The sequence below is a fragment of the Pongo pygmaeus genome, chromosome 19 (assembly GCF_028885625.2).
Source record: "Pongo pygmaeus isolate AG05252 chromosome 19, NHGRI_mPonPyg2-v2.0_pri, whole genome shotgun sequence".
In the NCBI taxonomy this organism is placed as follows: Eukaryota; Metazoa; Chordata; class Mammalia; order Primates; family Hominidae; genus Pongo; species Pongo pygmaeus.
The window spans coordinates 2,755,014-2,773,397 of record NC_072392.2 but is presented as its reverse complement, the minus strand read 5'-3'; the positions used below and the strand labels follow the sequence as shown (position 1 = coordinate 2,773,397).

General features: G+C 47.6%; 1 protein-coding gene and 1 long non-coding RNA gene across 9 annotated transcripts in view; one reads left to right on the top strand and one right to left on the bottom strand.

Moving 5' to 3' along the window:
• The window catches only part of RAP1GAP2 (RAP1 GTPase activating protein 2), a 264,873-nt gene that overhangs the window by 62,120 nt on the left and 184,369 nt on the right, over window positions 1–18,384 (bottom strand). For 7 of the 8 annotated variants that reach the window (XM_063655344.1, XM_063655341.1, XM_063655343.1 and 4 more), the window contains 5 exons: window positions 16,720–16,755; window positions 11,799–11,843; window positions 11,034–11,066; window positions 10,421–10,633; window positions 8,869–8,972 (listed from right to left, as the gene is read on the bottom strand). In XM_063655344.1, the coding sequence (XP_063511414.1) occupies window positions 8,869–8,972; window positions 10,421–10,633; window positions 11,034–11,066; window positions 11,799–11,843; window positions 16,720–16,755 (431 nt within the window). The remainder of the gene's footprint in view (window positions 1–8,868; window positions 8,973–10,420; window positions 10,634–11,033; window positions 11,067–11,798; window positions 11,844–16,719; window positions 16,756–18,384) is intronic. The other variant, XM_063655346.1, reaches the window with a different exon arrangement.
• Window positions 8,617–12,264, top strand: LOC129017486 (uncharacterized). Its single transcript, XR_008495079.2, has 3 exons — window positions 8,617–10,082; window positions 10,524–10,609; window positions 11,258–12,264. It is a non-coding gene; the product is annotated as an uncharacterized LOC129017486 (long non-coding RNA).

Below are 18,384 nucleotides of genomic sequence, written 5' to 3'. Positions count from 1 at the left end.
TTCTTGTCACTTTCTAATTAAATCTTTTCTGATTTTTCTTTTCTCTTGACTGAAGTGTATCCTTCAGTAATTCTTTCAGAAAGAGCCCGAGTGGGACACTCCCTCCATTTTTTTATGTCTGAAAGCAGTTTTATTTTGTCTTTGGCTTTTCTAGGTATAGAATTTTAGGTTGAGGGTTATTTTCCTTCTTTTTTTTTTTTTTTTTTTTTTTGAGACAGAATCTTGCTCTTTGGCCCAGGCCGGACTGCAGTGGCGCTATCTCGGCTCACTACAAGCTCCACCTCCTGGGTTCATGCCATTCTCCTGCCTCAGCCTCCCAAGTAGCTGGGACTACAGGCGCCCGCCACTGCGCCCGGTTAATTTTTTTTTTCATATTTTTAGTAGAGACGGGGTTTCACCGTATTAGCCAGGATGGTCTCGATCTCCTGACCTCGTGATCCGCCTGCCTCGGCCTCCCAAAGTGCTGGGATTACAGGCGTGAGCCACCACGCCTGGCCCCTTCTTTTTTTAAACACTTGAAAGATATTGCCCCATTGTCTTTAACAACTATCATGGATAGGGAGAAATCTATTTTCAGCCTAGTTCTCATTAGATCATAGATTATCTTGTCTGTATCCTCAGACAGATTTTAAAATTCTTTTAAATTTTTAAAATCTTTTATTTCTGATGTTTCACTTCAACATGTCTAGAAGTATTGTTTTGTTTTTAAATCACTTTCAGCAGCAAGGTGTGTGCTTTCTTCAATTCTGAAATATTCTCAGCTAATGCTTTTTTGGATATTTGTTCACTAGTTTATTCTTTCCTTCTAGAATGTCTTTGTGACAAATGCTGGGGCTTCCCAGTCTATTATCCACATATCTTCTTTTTTATATACTTCATCTCTTGATCTGTGCTGTGTTCTGGAGGAATTCCTTGAGTCTATCTTCCAATTCATAAATTCATTATTTAAACAGACTAGATTTTATCCCATGTGTTAAGTTTATTTCTACAATTATTTCTTGAGTTCCAACAATTTTACTGTTTTCCTTTTGTTTGTTGAGACGGAGTCTTGCTCTTGTGGCCCAGGCTGGATTGCAGTGGTGTGATCTTGGCTCACTATAACCTCCACCTCCCAGGTTCAAGCGATTCTCCTGCCTCAGCCTCCTGTGGAGCTGGGATTACGGGCACCCACCACGCCTGGCTAGTTTTTGTATTTTTAGTAGAGACAGGGTTTCACCACATTGGCCAGCCTGGTCTTGAACTCCTGACCTCAGGTGATCCACCTGCCTTGGCCACCCAAAGTGCTGGGATTACAGGCGTGAGCCACCGCGCCCGGCGCCAGAGTGATCATTCTGCTGTGCAAATCTGATCATGACCTTCTCCCTTCAGTACCTCTCCTATGACTCTTAGGATAAAATCCGAGCTCCTAAACATCATTGGTACAGGATCTAGTCTTTTCTTACTTCTCTAGCATCATTTATCAACCCTACACACACTCAGACATACCCTCCACATTGCCTTCAGTTCTCCCTCACCACCTACGTCTCCCATCAGCCTCACTAGCCTATAATGATCCATGTCCCTAAGAAGAAGATGATGAATAAGACCAAGAACAGAAACAAGAATCTCTAAAACGCAGTGCATTTGGACTGAATGCTTTCTATGGGCAAGTAACAAGAACTCATTCCTCAAAGTATCTCTACAACTAGACAAAGTCTGGCAAATATTAAGCCTTGGGTAAACAAACACTGAATGAATTTCCTAATATTAACCATCCTGCATTGGTAAAATAACTCTTTCTTGGCTATAGTGAATTACTCTTATTAGTCTATTTAGATTTGAGTTTCTGGGGCTGCTATTTTATTTAGAACATTGATTTCTATATTCATGAGGAATATTGGCCCCTACCTTTTTTTTTGCATCTCATTTGACTGATTTTTTTCAGAAAGATCTTTTTTTTTTTTGAGAAGGAGTTTCACTCTTGTCACCCAGGCTGGAGTAGTGCAATGGCACAATCTCGGCTCACTGCGATTACAGGTGTGCATCACCACGCCTGGCTAATTTTTTTGTATTATTAGTAGAGACAGGGTTTCACCTTGTTGGCCAGGCTGGTCGTGAACTCCTGACCTCAGGTGATCCACTCGCCTTGGCCTCCCAAAGTGCTGGGATTACAGGCGTGAGCTACCGCGCCCAGCCCATAAAGCTCTTTTAAGCATTATTAAATTAATTGGGAAGCTTTCCATATTTTTTTTCTTTTCTCTTGAACAGTTTAAATAACATAAAATCTGTTCCTTTAAAGTTTAAAACGCCTTCCTGCAAGACCATCTAGATCTAGAAACATTTGAAGAGAGAATTCTTTGAGAACTTTTTCAATTTCTTCCACAGTTACTGGTTTGTTCAGGTTTCTTTTTTACCTCATCTTAAGTTACATTTGGCATACTTTCCTAGAAAGGCATCTGTTTCAAATAAAATTAGAAACAGAAGCAATTTAATAGCATGAGTTGAACACAGCATCCATTAGTAATCATTTAATCTTCTTCACATCTGTGGTCATGCATCTTTTTATGACTAATTTTGTATATTCTTATTCTCTCCTCTCATCTACATTCGACTAGCTAGTTACCTATCTTATTGCTTCTTCCAAAAGAAACCTAGGTTTATCAAGTCTCAAATTCTTTTTATTTCTAGTTTATTTATTTCTGATTTAATCTTTGTGAATTCCTTCCTCTGGCTTTCTTTAGGTAACAATATTGATAAAAATAATAGCAGCCACCATTACTGAGCAGCTACAGTATGTAAGGTCCTCACTCACCAGGACATGTAAGCACGCAATAATTTCAAGGTACATGCTACCATCATCATTTCACAGATGAGGCAAATGAGACACGGAGGAGTTGCTAACAATAATAACAACTCACAAATATCACTCTTATTTTTATTTTACTGTATTATCATTATTTTTATTTTTGTGAAGATGAGGTCCATTCTATTGTCCAGGCTGGTCTTGAACTCCTGGGCTCAAGTGACCCTCCTGCCTCAGCCTCCCAAAATGCTGGGATTACAGGCATGAGCCAACACACCCAGCAGTTTTTTTCTTATTTAATAGGAAACCATTTAAGGTAATGAATTTTCTTCTAAGTATTGCTTTGAATACAACCCATAGGTTTTATGTATAATATTATAAATGTCATTACTTTATAAATATTCTGTAACTGCAGCTTCTATTCCCTTTGGCCTAAAAGCTACTTAAGAAAGTATTGGGATTGTTTACTTCTGAGTGGTTTAGCGGGTTTTTTAAATCATTATTTTGTTATTAATTGCTAGTTTTATCATCAAATTGTAAGTGAATACATCCAGCAGAGAGCTTGCTCTTTGAAATGTATTTAGATTTACTTCGTGGTTCAGAAGTTCCTAATTATAGCTGCTATCGATAATTACCTACAAGTAAGTTAGTTACATAGGTTGACTGATTGATTGATTGATTGATTTAATTTATTTATTTAAAAACAGGGTCTTGTTCTGTCACCCAGGCTGTAGTGCAGTGGCACAATCATGGCTCATTGTAGCCTCAACCTCCCAGGCTCAAGCAATCCTCCTGCCTCAGCCTCCTGAGTAGCTGGGACCACAGGTGTGTGCCACTTCACCCAGCTAATTTTTTTTTTAAGAGATGGGGTCACCCTATGTTGCCCAGGCTGGTCTTGAACTCCTGGGCTCAAGTGATCCTCCCACCTCAGCCTCCCAAAATGCTAGGATTATAGGCATGAGCCACTGTGCCTAGCCAAGATTTTAAAAAATAGAATCTTAAATAACAGCCCAATTTAAAAAGAAGCAAAGCTTATAAACAGTTCATAGCAAATAAATAGAAGCACTTCTTAAATATATGAAGAGATGTCCAACATGATTCATATTAAGATTATAAATTTGAACAACACTAAATACTATTCTCATCTATCAGATTGGCAAAAATCCAAGTATTTGACAATACATTCTACTGAAGAGGCTTTGGAATAAGAAGCACTTTGATACATTACTGGTGAAAGTTCGAATTTATGCAGCCCCTACAAAGGGCAATTTAACGTTATCTATCAAAATACAAATGCATTTATGTTTTAACCTAGCTATCTCATCTGAGAAACTATCATAATCCATAAAAACTGCACAAGGTTATTCATTTAATCATTATTGTGTTACCAAAATATTGGCAATGGTCATTAACAAGGGACGTATTATTATTATTATTTTTTTTTTTTTGAGACAGAGTCTCACTCTGCCGCCCAGGCTGAAGTGCAGTGGCGCCAAATTGGCTCGCTGCAACCTCCGTCTCCTAGGTTCAAGTGATTCTCCTGCCTCAGCCTCCTGAGTAGCTAGGGTTACAGGTGCATGTCACCATGCCCGGCTAATTTTTGTATTTTTAGTAGAGACAGGGTTTTGCCATGTTAGCCAGGCTGGTCTTAAACTCCTGACCTCAGGTGATCCATCTGCTTTGGCCTCCCAAAGTGCTGAGATTACAGGCATGAACCACCATGCCTGGCCCAGGGTATGTATTAAATAAATTATTTCACATCCATGCAATGGAATACTATCCAGCAGTAAAATAAATTAAGACATTCTCTATATGCTAATACGGAAAAATCTCTAAGATATATTGTTAGGAGAAGCAAGTTACAGAATTCTACAGAATCCTGTGGAAATAAGGAAGGAAATAACAATACATATATTTAGGCCAGACACGGTGACTCACGCCTGTAATCCCAGCACTTTGGGAGGCAGAGGCGGGTGGATCACCTGAGGTCAGGAGTTCGGGACAAGCCTGGCCAACATGGCGAAACCCCGTCTCTACTGAAAATACAAAAATATTAGCTGGGTGTGGTGGCATGCGCCTGTAGTCCCAGCTACTTGGGAGGCTGAGGCAGGACAATCGCTTGAACCTGGGAGGTGGAGGTTGCAATAAACCGAGATTGCACCACTGCACTCCATCCTGGGCAACAGAGCAAGACTCCATCCCCAAAAAAAAAAAAAAAAAAAGGAATATGTACATTTACACATCTTTACATATCTTATTTATTTATTTATTTATTTATTTATTTATTTATTGTGTGTGTGTGTTTCAAATGGTTGGGTTGGAGCCTGGAAGTCTGGGTTTTGGTTTTTGTTTGTTGGGCTTTTTTGTTTGTTTTTGCTTTACTTTGTTTTAAAGATCCAAAATGATTCTGATGTAGCAGGTCCACAGAAAACCACTGATCTACTATGCAATCGATTTGTGTAAATATTCCAAAGGCAATTGAAAAGAAGCAAAATCTGTTAGAGGATCAAAGTCTGATAGTTAGATACAGAAACACATATATATATATATATAAATATATATATATAATAAAGAAAAATATGTATATAATTGATATTAATGAGATGAATAAATGCCATTTCTAACCCTAGTAATGATATGTCAAGTGATGTGTGTTAAAAATCTACCATTACAATTGTATTCTGTGAATTTTTCCATAATTACATACATGTGTACATATACATATACTATGTTATAATATATACTATTGACAATATAAAATATCATTATTGATTTTACCTTTTATGAAAAGATGTATAATAGCCCTCTTTATCACACTGATTGCTTTTTTGCCTTGAATTCTACTTTTCTATATTAATATTGCCAATCCTGCTTTCTTCTTGTATTTGACTTTTCTAATTTTTTTAACAATTTTCAAATATTCTGAGTTACTTTCTTTAACAAAATATAGATCAATTTGTGTAGGTTTTTTGGAGAGATGACCCAAATCGAGAATCTTTGTCGTTTAACAATTGAATTTAACTCATTTATATTTATTATCATCACATATGTACGCACACTTCTATCATATTTATTTATTATTCCTTTGTTTTCTTTTTCTACATGTGTGTTTTCTTTGTCTTCTTTTATTATTTGGAATGCTTCCATTCTACCACTAGTAACTTTATATCTATGAAATACTAAATTTTCATCAAAGTACATCCAGCAATTAGTTTCCTTTCATTGATTTTGTCTGTTAATGGGTGAGTCATTTTGATTTTCAGAGTTAAGTCTTCAATCAGCTTGACAACATCAATTATCCATATGTGTAATTCCTGCTCACTACCCTCCATATTCATCATCATCTCACTCATCATTTTAAAGTTGTGTTTCCTTTGAATTATGTGAGAGTTTCTTAAGCTTGTTCCCCATATTAATAACTGGATTTTCTACAAAGTAGATTCTGCTTTGTACTGCTTCATATACTATTTAAAATTCTTTTTGGCCATTTTTATTTTATTATCTCTCTAACTTAACCAGCAACTGTTTCCTCCCATTCTGTTGGCCCACTCTATCTTTTCTTTCTTAGTGTGTATTTTTTCCAGAGGTTTGTGGAAAATTCAAAGTTAATAAATCTCTCAAATTCACCTGGCTTTCTGTAAAAGTAAATACTTTTCAAAACTCTGTTATTCTCTAACTAGTTTATGCTTTTTTAGAGGCAGAATCTCTTCTTTTACAAACCCATAAAATTTCTTCTTCTTTATATCCAAACTTGAAACAGAAGAAATCTACACAGGCTTGTTGTCTCCAAACTGTGGGTAGATTCTTCTCGGCTACTCTCATGGCACACAGAGGCTGTTAGAATACTTAGATCTTAGACTGGAGAGCTGCTTGTTATAAATTTGGGACATCAATTAAAAAATCCAGAAGCCTATGGGGAATGAGGAAGAAGTTTGGACAGTAGTCACTGCCAGCAGGGGAATTTCATCTCTGGATAATTTCTTCTTTGTGTCTGGCAAAGCTGCTAAACCATGAGCCAATTTTTTATGTCTGGTTTCCAATTTGGCCTGGCAATCACTCCAAGTACACGATGTGACTGCCCAACTTCCGAGCTGGTGTATGGCTTCTCGTCACCACCCTACCCACTAGCTTTCTATCTGGGAGAGCCACATTTGAGCTTGCTGGGCTTCCTGGGGCACTGATTTCAATGCTGTTGACCCACAACAATGAAAGGAATTCTATGTGGAAAGATCCCTGTCTATTCCAGGGCTCACTCTCACCCTAAAGAGGACAGGATTCTTCTAGAATCTTCAACTTCATATATTCCCATACAACATTGCTTTTTGTTGTTGTTGTTGTTGTTGTTGTCGTTGTTGTTGTTGAGACAGAGTCTCGCTCTGTCACCCAGGCTGGAGAGCAGTGGCGCGATCCCGGCTCACTGCAACTCCACTTCCCGGGTTCAGATGATTCTCCTGCCTCAGCCTCCTGAGTAGCTGGGACTACAGGCACCCGCCACCATGCCCGGCTAATTTTTTTTTTGTATTTTTAGTAGAGACAGGGTTTCACCATCTTAGCCAGGATGGTCTCGATCTCCTGACCTCATGATCCGCCCACCTTGACCTCCCAAAGTGCTGAGATTACAGGTGTGAGCCACCGTGCCCGGCCACGACACTGCTTTCTAAGGAAGAGAAACTGGGGTTCAACTCTCAATATTCACCTACTTTTAGTCCTAACTGCCCCATGGATTACAAAACAAAAACAAAAAACCATCAAAGCACGTGCTGTGTGCCTGGCATCTTTCTCTAGCTTCCAGCCCCGAAGCAGCATTTCCAGTCCTAATGTAGGATACAGTATTAGAAAAAGGGGGTTAGATCTTTGTATTCCGTTGTCATCTTATTCAAAAATCCTACCCAATCTTGGTCTGATTTTTATTAAGGTAGCAATTTTCTTCACAGAGGTTCACCTAGCTGGAAATCCTATTTGGAGATGGAGATCCAGGTATTAACCTCTCAGAAAATTGGCTCTTGCTATTTAATTGACTCTTCTATGCCTTGCAAATATGATTTCCAGCCAAGTGAACCTCTGTAGAGAAAATTGCTTCCTTTCTTGATAAGAAACAAACTAAGATTGGATGGGGTGCTGACAACATCCTGAAACCACGGACCCCCACCTTTCCCAAAGTGGGGTTATATGTCCTTATTCCCTCCAATATTTATCTCAAAATTTGGGCAGGAAAAAAAATGTCATTGCTCTTTTCCAAATACCTTTATGAATTTTCAATTAGACTCCACAAATAAGGATTGAGAGCCTGACAGGTTCACAGCATTCTGCTAAGCACCACCCCACCAGGGACAGAGATAAATAAGACACAGACTCCTTCGTGCCCCCATAGCAACCTGTGCATATTGCTAAAATCATACCCGTCACACACATTACATTCATGAAACCATATGCCTTTCAGAGAACAGGGACCAAGTCTCAGCCATCATGGTATCTCTAACACCTATCGCAGTTCCTGGTACAGAGGAGGTTTTACAAAACATGTTAGCTAAATCAAACAGAAACCAGTTCCAGTTCCTGCCCTTGAGAAGGTCACAATCCAGAGAAAGGTGCCCTGGCTTCCACTATAAATCAGTGCTCCTGTTGTGAACATCAGTGCATCTCAGGGAACCCAGCCATACAACAAACACACAGGGCACTATCTTGCCTGGCGAGATGTATACCACAGGCAGCACTCTGGTGAACCCTCTCCCAGGACTCGGAGCTACGTCTCAGCAGGATGAGTCGCACTGAACCATGCCTACTTTTCTTCCTGTCTTCCTCAGAGCCATGGACTTGTAAGAAAGAGAGGCAGGAAGGGGTACAGTCTAGGTGACCTTGAGACCTGGATGCCCCTCTGACTGTCAGCTAGCTGGTGGAGCACGTGGGTCTCCCTGCTAGGCAACTTCAGACACAGCCCCAGGATTCCAGCAGGCCTGTCCCTGCCAGCCAGTGCACCCAGACCAGACTGGTCAGTCTGGTATTTCTGAGTCCCATCCCAGCCCCCACACCACCGATGAGAGCCCTGCCTGGAAGAGAAGTGGCCTCAAGCAGCGCAACAGCCCTACCTGAGGATGATCCGGAGGTACTCGATCCCCTCTGCTTCCTCGCACTTGACGGACAGGATCAAGTTCCCCAGGCTGCTGCCAGTACAGTAAAAGTTTAGATGATCCTAAAAAGAGAAACTGTGTGTGAGCAGAAAGGAGGAAGAAACCTTCCAGATATGTTCCCCCAAACCACCTCCTTCACCAGGAGTGAGAAGCCCCACAGCAACAAGGAAGAGAAGGATGCTGATGACAATGACGATGACATTAACAGGTACCGACAGCCAGATCCTCAGGAGGCGCCAGGCACCGTGCCAGGGGCTTAATACCCACTATCTCCTTCACTCCTGACCACAGCTGTATCCGGGAGAGAACATCATCCCCGTTTCACAGATGGGAAAACCAATAGTCAGAGGGATTAAGTCACTGCCCAGGATCACACGACGAGTAAGGGACAGATCCAGGGTCCAAATGCACAACTGTCTTGACTCTGAAGGGCAAGTTCTTGACCACAAGATACCGAGTCCACGTTCTCATTCCCAGGGGGCGGCCCTCACCAGTTCAGACTATCTGGGGCAAGACAGCAGGGAGGAACCCTGGCACCTCCACCCAGGGGAGCTAGGAGGTGTCCTGGGCCAGTGGGTCACCCCCTGGCTCGGGGAACACGGGCGAAAAACACAGCTCCCCAGACCTGCTGGATCAAGAGTGGGGCCCTGGAATCTGCATGCTAACAAGACCCAGGGGCTCTGATGCAGCCTCCCATCATGTGAGACTCTGCAAAGCGGCCTCAGGCTACAGATTTCCGGAATCTGCCCTCAGTACATCAAGAACCTGTTAAGTCCGAAGGGCAGAATCTATTCTTTTAAATTTAACTTTGTCACTTTTAAGCAATCAGAGGCTCGCAGACACTATGCAGTACAAGTACTCAGAGGACCTGCCTGAATGAGGACGGGAGAGATTTGCGTTATTTAGATGGAAACAGAGACTTCTTGAGGTGTGAGAACATATTTTTCCTTGAACGGTCAAAACTCCACCCACCATCCTTCACCCCAAACACTACCCATTCCATCGCCTCCTGAAACATTTGCGGGTGGTGGTCCCCACAAGGACTCATGGCACTGGGCCTCCCTGACTGTTGCATGGCTCCCGTGCCCCTCCCCTATTCCAGGACACAGCCCCTCAGACCTCTCCAACTAAGACAGCAGCAGGCAGCAACAAAAGGACAGACTAGGAAGGAGGTAAGAGGCCAAGGAAAAGGGGGGCACTGGAGAGAGGACCGCGGGCCACTCTGCCCTCCCCCCAGCCCCGCCAGCTCCTCTCCCCCAGGGCCCCCAGCCCCTCCCCCAACCCCCGCCAGCTCCTCTCTCCCCCAACCTCCCCCAGCCTCTCCCCACCCCTCACCGCCTGGTACCTCCTCTCTCCCAGCGTCCCCAGCCTCTGCCCCCAACCCCCAGCGGCTCCTCTCCCTCAGCCTCCCCCAGGTTCTCTCTCCACCCCCAGCCCCTACCCCCACCCCCAGCAGCTCCTCTCCCCCAGCACCCCCCCAACCCCCAGCAGCACCTCTCCCCAGCCTCACCTTCCCCAGGAAGTGCCTCCGGTAGGCCCTGGCTTCACCCTTGCACTCGAGCTTGTAGCCAAACGTGTTGGGGCTGAGGTTGTCCTCTTCCTCCTCCTCACAGATGCTGCTCCCCAGTGATGTTGGGGTGCCCACATTCTCCGGGTCCTCGATCCAATAGCCCCCAAACTGTGGCAGGATGACCTGAGGGTATGGGCCTCCCTTCTCCACAACCTGAAGGCAGAGGGAGGGTCATGCGCTGCAGCTGGCCCTGGGACCACAGGGGAGGGAGGGGGCCGGTGGCGGCGTCCCCTCTGCACTGCTCCCAGGAGTGGGGCCTGGTACCCACTGGTACTTGAGGCCAAAGGCAGTGACATGAACCCCTCCTCCAAGCCCCACAACACCTCCAGCTTCATTCACCAACCCTGTAGCCCCAGGGCTGAAAGGCCTAGATGAGCACCCCCAACTTAACACATGGAGAAGCTGAGGTTACAAAGGCAAAGACGGGAAGAGAGGTCCCAGGCCCAAGGTTCTCTCCCCTGGGGGGCTGGGCACAGGCCATCGCCATCATTTCCCCAGGGACGGGACCCAGAGCAGGCTGCAGAGTGGGTAGGAGTGAGGGGAGGGCGCCTACCTCGTCGATGCTGGGGTATGGGATATAGTCATCCTGCAAGACAAACCAGATGATGCCACCGTTAGTCCCGGCAGTGCCCATAAAGTCTGACCACTGTTTCCAGGTCTCGCAAGGGGGATATGTTGGGGGGGAGGGGGGCTTTGAGGGAGGAACATTCGATGGAAGAACAGCTCAGAATCAGCTCTGGAATCTAACATCCCCCATGTTCTTCTCCAAACTGAGAGAACCCAAACATAAACCCCGCCAGCTGACGATGCAGTGTCCGAAGGCGCTGAACTTCTCACCCCTCGTAATACCAGCTTCTCATCCTAGAATGCTCATTCCGGAAAACGACCCCTAGTCTCCCCCAGCACCCCTTTCCAGGCAGGGGGACTGACCTCCAAGTGATAAGCGGCACCCCTGGGTTGGGAAATGGAACCTGAAGCTGAGAGCTGACTGCCCACTGGAACCCAGGACACAGAGCCTGACACCCTTACACACCGCACAGGGTAGGGAAGAGCCGGGCCAAACAGCCAAGCCCGAGGTCCCACCGAGGCCTCCACCCCCAGGCTGCTCTGAAGCTGCCCTAAGGCATCAAGCCAGGACCCCTCTGCTGCCCACCATGCACTAGTCTAACAAGGCAGTCATGAAGCGGCCCGTGGTGCGAGTCAGAGTTAGACAGGTGTGAGACAGAAGACCCCAGCACCCCGGCAGCCCCTCCTGCCTTCCTCTCGCCCTAGCCCCTCACCAGGGCCATCTGGCCACCCCCTCACCCACCCAGCCCACCTTGTTCTTCTGGGGTCCCGGCTTCTGCTCTTCAAGCTTGATCCCCTATAGAAACAAGGAAAACAGGATCCACAGAAAAGCAAAGGTCAGAAGACAGGGCCAGATAAAGAGCACCTGGCCTCACAGGGGGTTAGTAACAAGAGCAGCAGCAAAAGCTGGCCCGTGCTGGGCCTGCACACATCACACCTGGCCATGGGCGGGCCTCACAGCAGCTTCAGATGAGGCAACAGCGCGGCTGGGCTAACAGCATAGACTTGAGCCAGATCACCGCGGTTCAAATCCCAACACTGCCACCTATCAGCCTGATGACCTTGGCAAGTCACAGAAACCTCTCTGTGACTCAGTGTTCTCATCTGTAAAGTGGGAATGATAATGGTATCGACTATGGTGATGAAAGTTAAAGGTTAAGAATGGGTTGAGCACTTGGAACACTGACTGGTATATAATAAATGCTGTGGGTCATTATTATCATGAAGGAGGCGGTATTATCATTCAAAGCTTAAATATCTGTCTTGTCGGGCACAGTGGCTCACACCTGTAATCCCAGCACTTTGAGAGGCCAAGGCGGGCAGATCACCTGAGGTCAGGAGTTCGAGACCAGCCTGACCAACATGGAGAAACCCCGTCTCTACTAAAAATACAAAATTAGCCGGGCGTGGTGGCGCATGCCTGTAATCCCAGCTACTCGGGAGGCTGAGGCAGGAGAATCGCTTGAACCTGGGAGGCGGAGGCTGCAGTGAGCCGAGATCGCGCCATTGCACTTCAGCCTGGGCAACAAGAGCGAAACTCCATCTCAAATTAAAAAAAAAAAAAATCCGTAGGGTCACAGAGCCAGTAAGGGAAGGGAAACATAGGAAGTCATGCCTGTTGGTGTCAGAGCCAGAGCTCTAGACCCCATGCCAACAGGCCTTCAGGAGACAGGCAGGAGGCCTGGTGCTGGCCCTCACTCTGCTGCGAACTTACTATTTGTGACCCTTGACAAAGCGTAGCCTCTTGGAGCCCCCAGTGTCATCTGTAAAATGAGGATTAGACACTCACCTTTCATCTCACTAATGGAAGGATGACTGCAAGGATCCGATATGATGCCTGGGACTGGACTAAGGGAGTTTATCTACAGGTATCTGAAGAATTCACTTCTGGGGAGCAGTGCCCTAGCCAACAGTTCTGTTTCATTGTTTGTTTGTTTGTTTGTTTGTTTGTTTTCCAGACGGAGTCTCTCTCTGGTCACCCAGGCTGGAGTGCAGTTGTATGATCTCGGCTTACTGCAACCTCCACCTCCCAGGTTCAAGCAATTCTCCTGCCTCAGCCTCCCGAGTAGCTGGTATTATAGGCATGCGCCACTACGCCCGGCTAATTTTGTATTTTTAGTAGAGACGGGGTTTCTCCATGTTGGTCAGGCTGGTCTTGAACTCCTGACCTCAGGTGATCCACCCGCCTTGGCTTCCCAAAGTGCTGGGATTATAGGCGTAAGCCACTGCACCTAGCCTCTTCTTTTTTTTTTTTTTTGAGATGGAGTTTCACTCTTGTTGCCCAGGCTGCAGTGCAGTGGTGGGATCTCGGTTCACTGCAACCTCCACCTCCCGCGTTCAAGTGATTCTCCTGCCTCAGCCTCCCAAGTAGCTGGGATTACAGGCATGTGCCACCATGCCCAGCTAGTTTTTTGCATTTTTAGTAGAGATGGGGTTTCGCCATGTTGCCCAGGCTGGTCTCGAACTCCCAACCTCAAGTGATCCACCCGCCTCGGCCTCCCAAAGTGCTGGGATTACAGGCGTGAGCCACTGCGCCTGGCCCCGGTCCAGCAGTTCTATCATTGAGTTCCGACTTAACCGTGTTGTACAGGAGGGGAACACGTGGTGTTTCCAAGACTATCTGAGAAAATCGGGTGACAGTACGAGACGGTGCACAAACTAGCAGAAACAGGTCCCCTCTGAAGCAGAAGGAGTCCAGAAGCAGCTTCTGCCTGGTCACAACACTAACGCACGGGGATTTTAACCTTCCCAAGCCAGCTCTCTCTGTGGCCTCCTTTGAAACTCACAGCACTTTCCACCAGCAAGGACACTGGGGCCCCAGAAGGAGGCTGCTTGCCTAAGGTCGCACAGCCAGTGAGTGGCAGGGCCTAGATTTGAAGCCGGGTCACCGGCTCACCAAGTGTGTGACGTACCCCACGCTCTGTGGACAGCAGGGCTCCTGTTAACTGGGTGGATTGAGATGCAGCCTCTGCAGACTTCCCTGGGCTGGGTCGCCTTGCAGCATTTTCAGGAGGGCGTGGGAGGGCCCTTCCCACTGGACAGGCGCTCCTCTCACACACATACACAAAGCCACCTGGGTGGCCCTACAGACCCTGTCCCAGTTGGCACACTGGGCAGATGGCGGGTGGGGGCAGTGAGGGCAGGAATCTGTTTTGTTTGGCCTGCATTAGTCATCCCTGTCTGGGAACAGCCCCGAGGGCAGGAGAGCAAACTTCCTCCCATCCCCTCCGCCACGCCACTCCCTCCCCTAATAACCTACCGCAGAGCCACTGCCCAGCACTGGGCCCTCTCTCCTCCATGTGCTATTTTGCTAGAGGTATTGTCTTTTTTTTTTCTTTTTTTTGAGATGGAGTCTTGCTCTGTCATCCAGGCTGAATGCAGTGGCGCAATCTCCGCTCACTGCAGCCTCCACCTCCCAGGTTCAAGAGATTCCCCTGCCTCAGCGTCCGGAGTAGCTGGGATTACAGGCGTGTGCCACCACACCCAGCTAATTTTTCTATTTTTAGTAGAGACAGGGTTTCACCATGTTGGCCAGGCTGGTCTCGAACTCCTGACCTCAGGCGATCCACCTGCCTTGACCTCCCAAGTGCTGGGATGACAGGCGTGAGCCACCGCACCTGGCCACAATAGGTATTATCTTTATTTCCCCTTCTCCCCTCAATGAAGAAATTAAGGCTCAGAGAGGGAAACTGACTTGACCAAAGATAGCTAGAAAGCGTCAGGGTTAGAACCTGAACCCAGGACTGAAGGAATCCAAAGCTTCTGCCTTCTCCCAGTTCCTAGACTCTTGGGCTAGGAATCGGGAATCCCGGGTTCCAGTTTCAGCTCTTCACAACTAGCAAAGTGACCCAGGCGCTTCACTGCTCTGAGGTTCAGTTTCCACAAGTGCAAGATGAAGAGAGATGGAGCCCAGGCTCAAGGCCCACGCAGGCACTCCATGGCCAGCAGTACTCCATAAGTGAGCTTCTTACTAACAGTGAACCCTCTGAGGCTGGGCCCAGGGAGCACATGGTAGAGACTTAAACACCCAGAAATTTGGCTTCAACAGTCTCAACTGAAATGGAACAGGCACCCCACCCATGGGGATCAGCCATTGCACAGACAGAGGGAGAATAAAACAAGACCCCTACCCTAGAAAGCACCCAATCTAGATGAACAGACAAGCCCTGCAGCCTCTACACAACAGGACACTCTGAGGCTGGTTAACTGGGGCTGAATGCTGTGCTCAGAGAGACCCTGTGTGGGGCAAAGTTGTGGGAAGGGGACTCCAGCTGGGGGAGAAGGAAGAGAGGATCTGAGGAGCAACCGGAGAGAAGGCTGGGCGGGCTGCAAACCCCCTACCAGCTTCCCAGAGTGCCAGGATCCCACTGACTAGAGGCGAAAATCCCAGCTTTGCTCCAAGCAATGGAGCACTTGATTATATACCATCTCCCACCCCTCACTGTCAGGCATACGCCAGCCTGGTTTCCGCAAGCTGATGATAAGTTCCCTAAATGCGTAGAAGATGAGTCTGTTGTCTACACGCTGCTGGGCGCAGAGGACGATTTTAATAACTTGCTCTCGGTGACATGGCCAGTAACAATACTTTCCCTTCAAACAGTGTCTCCCCTCCCTCCCCACCCTCAGGGACACCTGGCAGCTTGGCCCGCATCTCAGGACTGCCGTGGGCGCTATATTTGCCCCTCCTCCTAGGACTTCCAGACCATTATTGCAGAATCTTCCCCCCTTGAGCCTGGAGCACCTACTTAGGGTAAAAAGTATCATGACATAAGGGCTGGACTCTCTGGCTCTGAAGCTACTTATGAGCCATGCACCCTTTGAGTGCTGCCTTTAATTGTTCTGTGCCTCAATTTTCTCACCTGTCCTATGGGGATAATAATAATAATAATAACATACCTACTTCTGAAGGCCTCAGCAGGAAGAAATGACGCCTGTCAATCTCTGAGCTCAGCGAAGTGCTTGAGCTACAGGTGTATTATCAGCATTGTCTTCCCACTCTTCCCACCCATGTCAATGAACCATTCTGGGCCTCTGCACATACTCCCCAGGGCAGCAGCTCTTACCTGGGAGCCCTGACCCTGGCGAGGAATAGCAAAGAACCCCCAAACCCACATCACACACCGACTTTGATGTAGTGTCTACCAACTATTTACACCGATTATCTCCGTTCACCCCAACCACCACCTAAGTGGGTGCACTCATTCTTATTTATTTATGGAGGCTTAGGACAGGAAAGGAACTGGTGCTAGTAAGTGTCTGGTGCAGGATTTGAACTCAGGCCAGCCTCCCACCCCACCCCTCTGCCTCCCTATGCAAGACGACTCCTCCAAGAAGCAGCTAGTTCTTTCAGGCCTTCTTTCCGGCTGGTTCCAGGAACAACGGACCCTTCAAACCCTCCTCCACATCCACAGGGCTTATGGCCTCCCCAGCTGCCCTGCTGGGGAAGTTCTGCTTTTATCCTCCCTGTCCCTCCGTAGGAGTCTTCCCAAAGTGCTCCGTACCCCTCAACAGCAAAATGGCCTCAGGTTGTCTGGACCAAGGGGATGCGATTGTCTCTTCTCTGCCCCTCCCTCCAGGGCACCCAGCTTCTGCCCGTGGGTTCTGCCTGGTCCCTACGCCACCCACATCTGGGGCTGGGCTTCTTCCCCACCGCGGTGGAGGTACGTACTCACCTGCATTTTCTCCAGCATCTCAAAGAACTCCGACGACTGAAAGACAAAAGCAGGGGGACAGAAAGACAGGGATCAGCCGGGAGGTCCACAGCGAAAGCCTCTTCCTCACCAACTATCAGGAAGCTGAGCCTGGGGCTTCCCCAGGGACAAAATTCATTTGGATCAACAGAGAAGATAATTTGATTTTGCCTTTGCAGGGCTAGAGGGCCAAACACCCCATACAATAGGAAAGAGACTAAGGCACGCCTGGGCTGGCAAATGAATGGTGCTGGGGGAGCAGACACTCAGCCTCTGTCAAGGAAAGGGGCCCGCGGGCCCCTGGAAAAGCCAAATTCCGCAAACGCCTGTCGTCCTCGGGATTCAGCCTCCGGCAGGAGCCGTATTTAGGATGTTTTCAACCCAACAATGGGGCCAAGGTGTCCAACACAAGCTGCGTTCCACACCCTGATACAGAAAACCAACCGGTGAAAGCAGGGCCGCTGTGGCCAGAGCAACCAGGGAAGGAGGGGAGCGCCTGCTGTGCCACCTCTGCCTCTGCCTGCCCGCAAGGCACCGCTTTGGGACCCTAAAGCTGGTGAAGCAAAGCCTGAACACCATTGAACCGAGGCCTCCAGGGGTCTAGAGGGTTTTTTTTTCTTTTTTGAGACAGAGTCTTGCCCTGTCACCCAGGCTGGAGTGTAGTGGTGCAATCTCAGCTCACTGCAACCTCTGCCTCGCGCGTTCACGCCATTCTCCTGCCTCAGCCTCCTGAGTAGCTGGGATTACAGGACCCACCACCACGCCCAGCTAATTTTTTTGTATTTTTAGTAGAGACGGGGTTTCACCATGTTGGCCAGGACGGTCTCAAACTCCTGACCTCAGGTGATCCGCCCACCTAAGCCTCCCAAAGTGCTGGGATTACAGGCGTGAGCTACCACGCCCAGCCTAGATGGGTTATTTTTAAAATCCCAATTGCACTTGTCTAAACCTTTGACCTACTTTGGTGCCACCCTTGTGTATCCAGGAAAAACAAAAAGGAGAAAAGGGAAGCGGAATGGAAGTGTGAGGGGCTGGCAGCTCTACCCCAACAAAACACACAGAGGCCACCCCACTTCCTATCCCCTGAAAACAGCTACCCCTCCTCAGACTAATGTCACTGCCCACATCTGGGCACCGGGAAGCCGGGAGGTAATGAGTGCCCAGAACAGACAGTCCCCAGTGAAGACAAGAGAAAAGAAAGCAGGGCTGAGGAACAGTGTGTGTGTCCTCGGTTCTTCTTCAGGCAGAGGTGGGGCCTCCAAGCACTCTTCCTACCTCTGCAGGCACCCGTGGGCCAGAACCGCCAGGAGCTCCCACTGCTCCCAGAATTCCCAGAACCGACCTGGGAAGGAGCCTGGTGAAGTCCCTGGAGAGACCCAGCCCTGCTGTTGACTCCAGACAACCTCTGTCAGGCCAAAGCCAGCGTGTCAGAGGCAAAAAGCTCTGACCTACCAGCAGTTCAGGATCTGGCATCTAGAAACCCCATGTATGAATGTACAGAGGTGGGCTTAGGGCACCCACGCCCAACTCCCTTGACCAGAAGTGAGCCGCCAAACATCCGGATGCCAAACCTCCTCTTCCAACTTGCTCAGGTGCACATGCGCCACCTACGCGGGGCATTCTTACCATCTCTAGGCTTAGAAGACC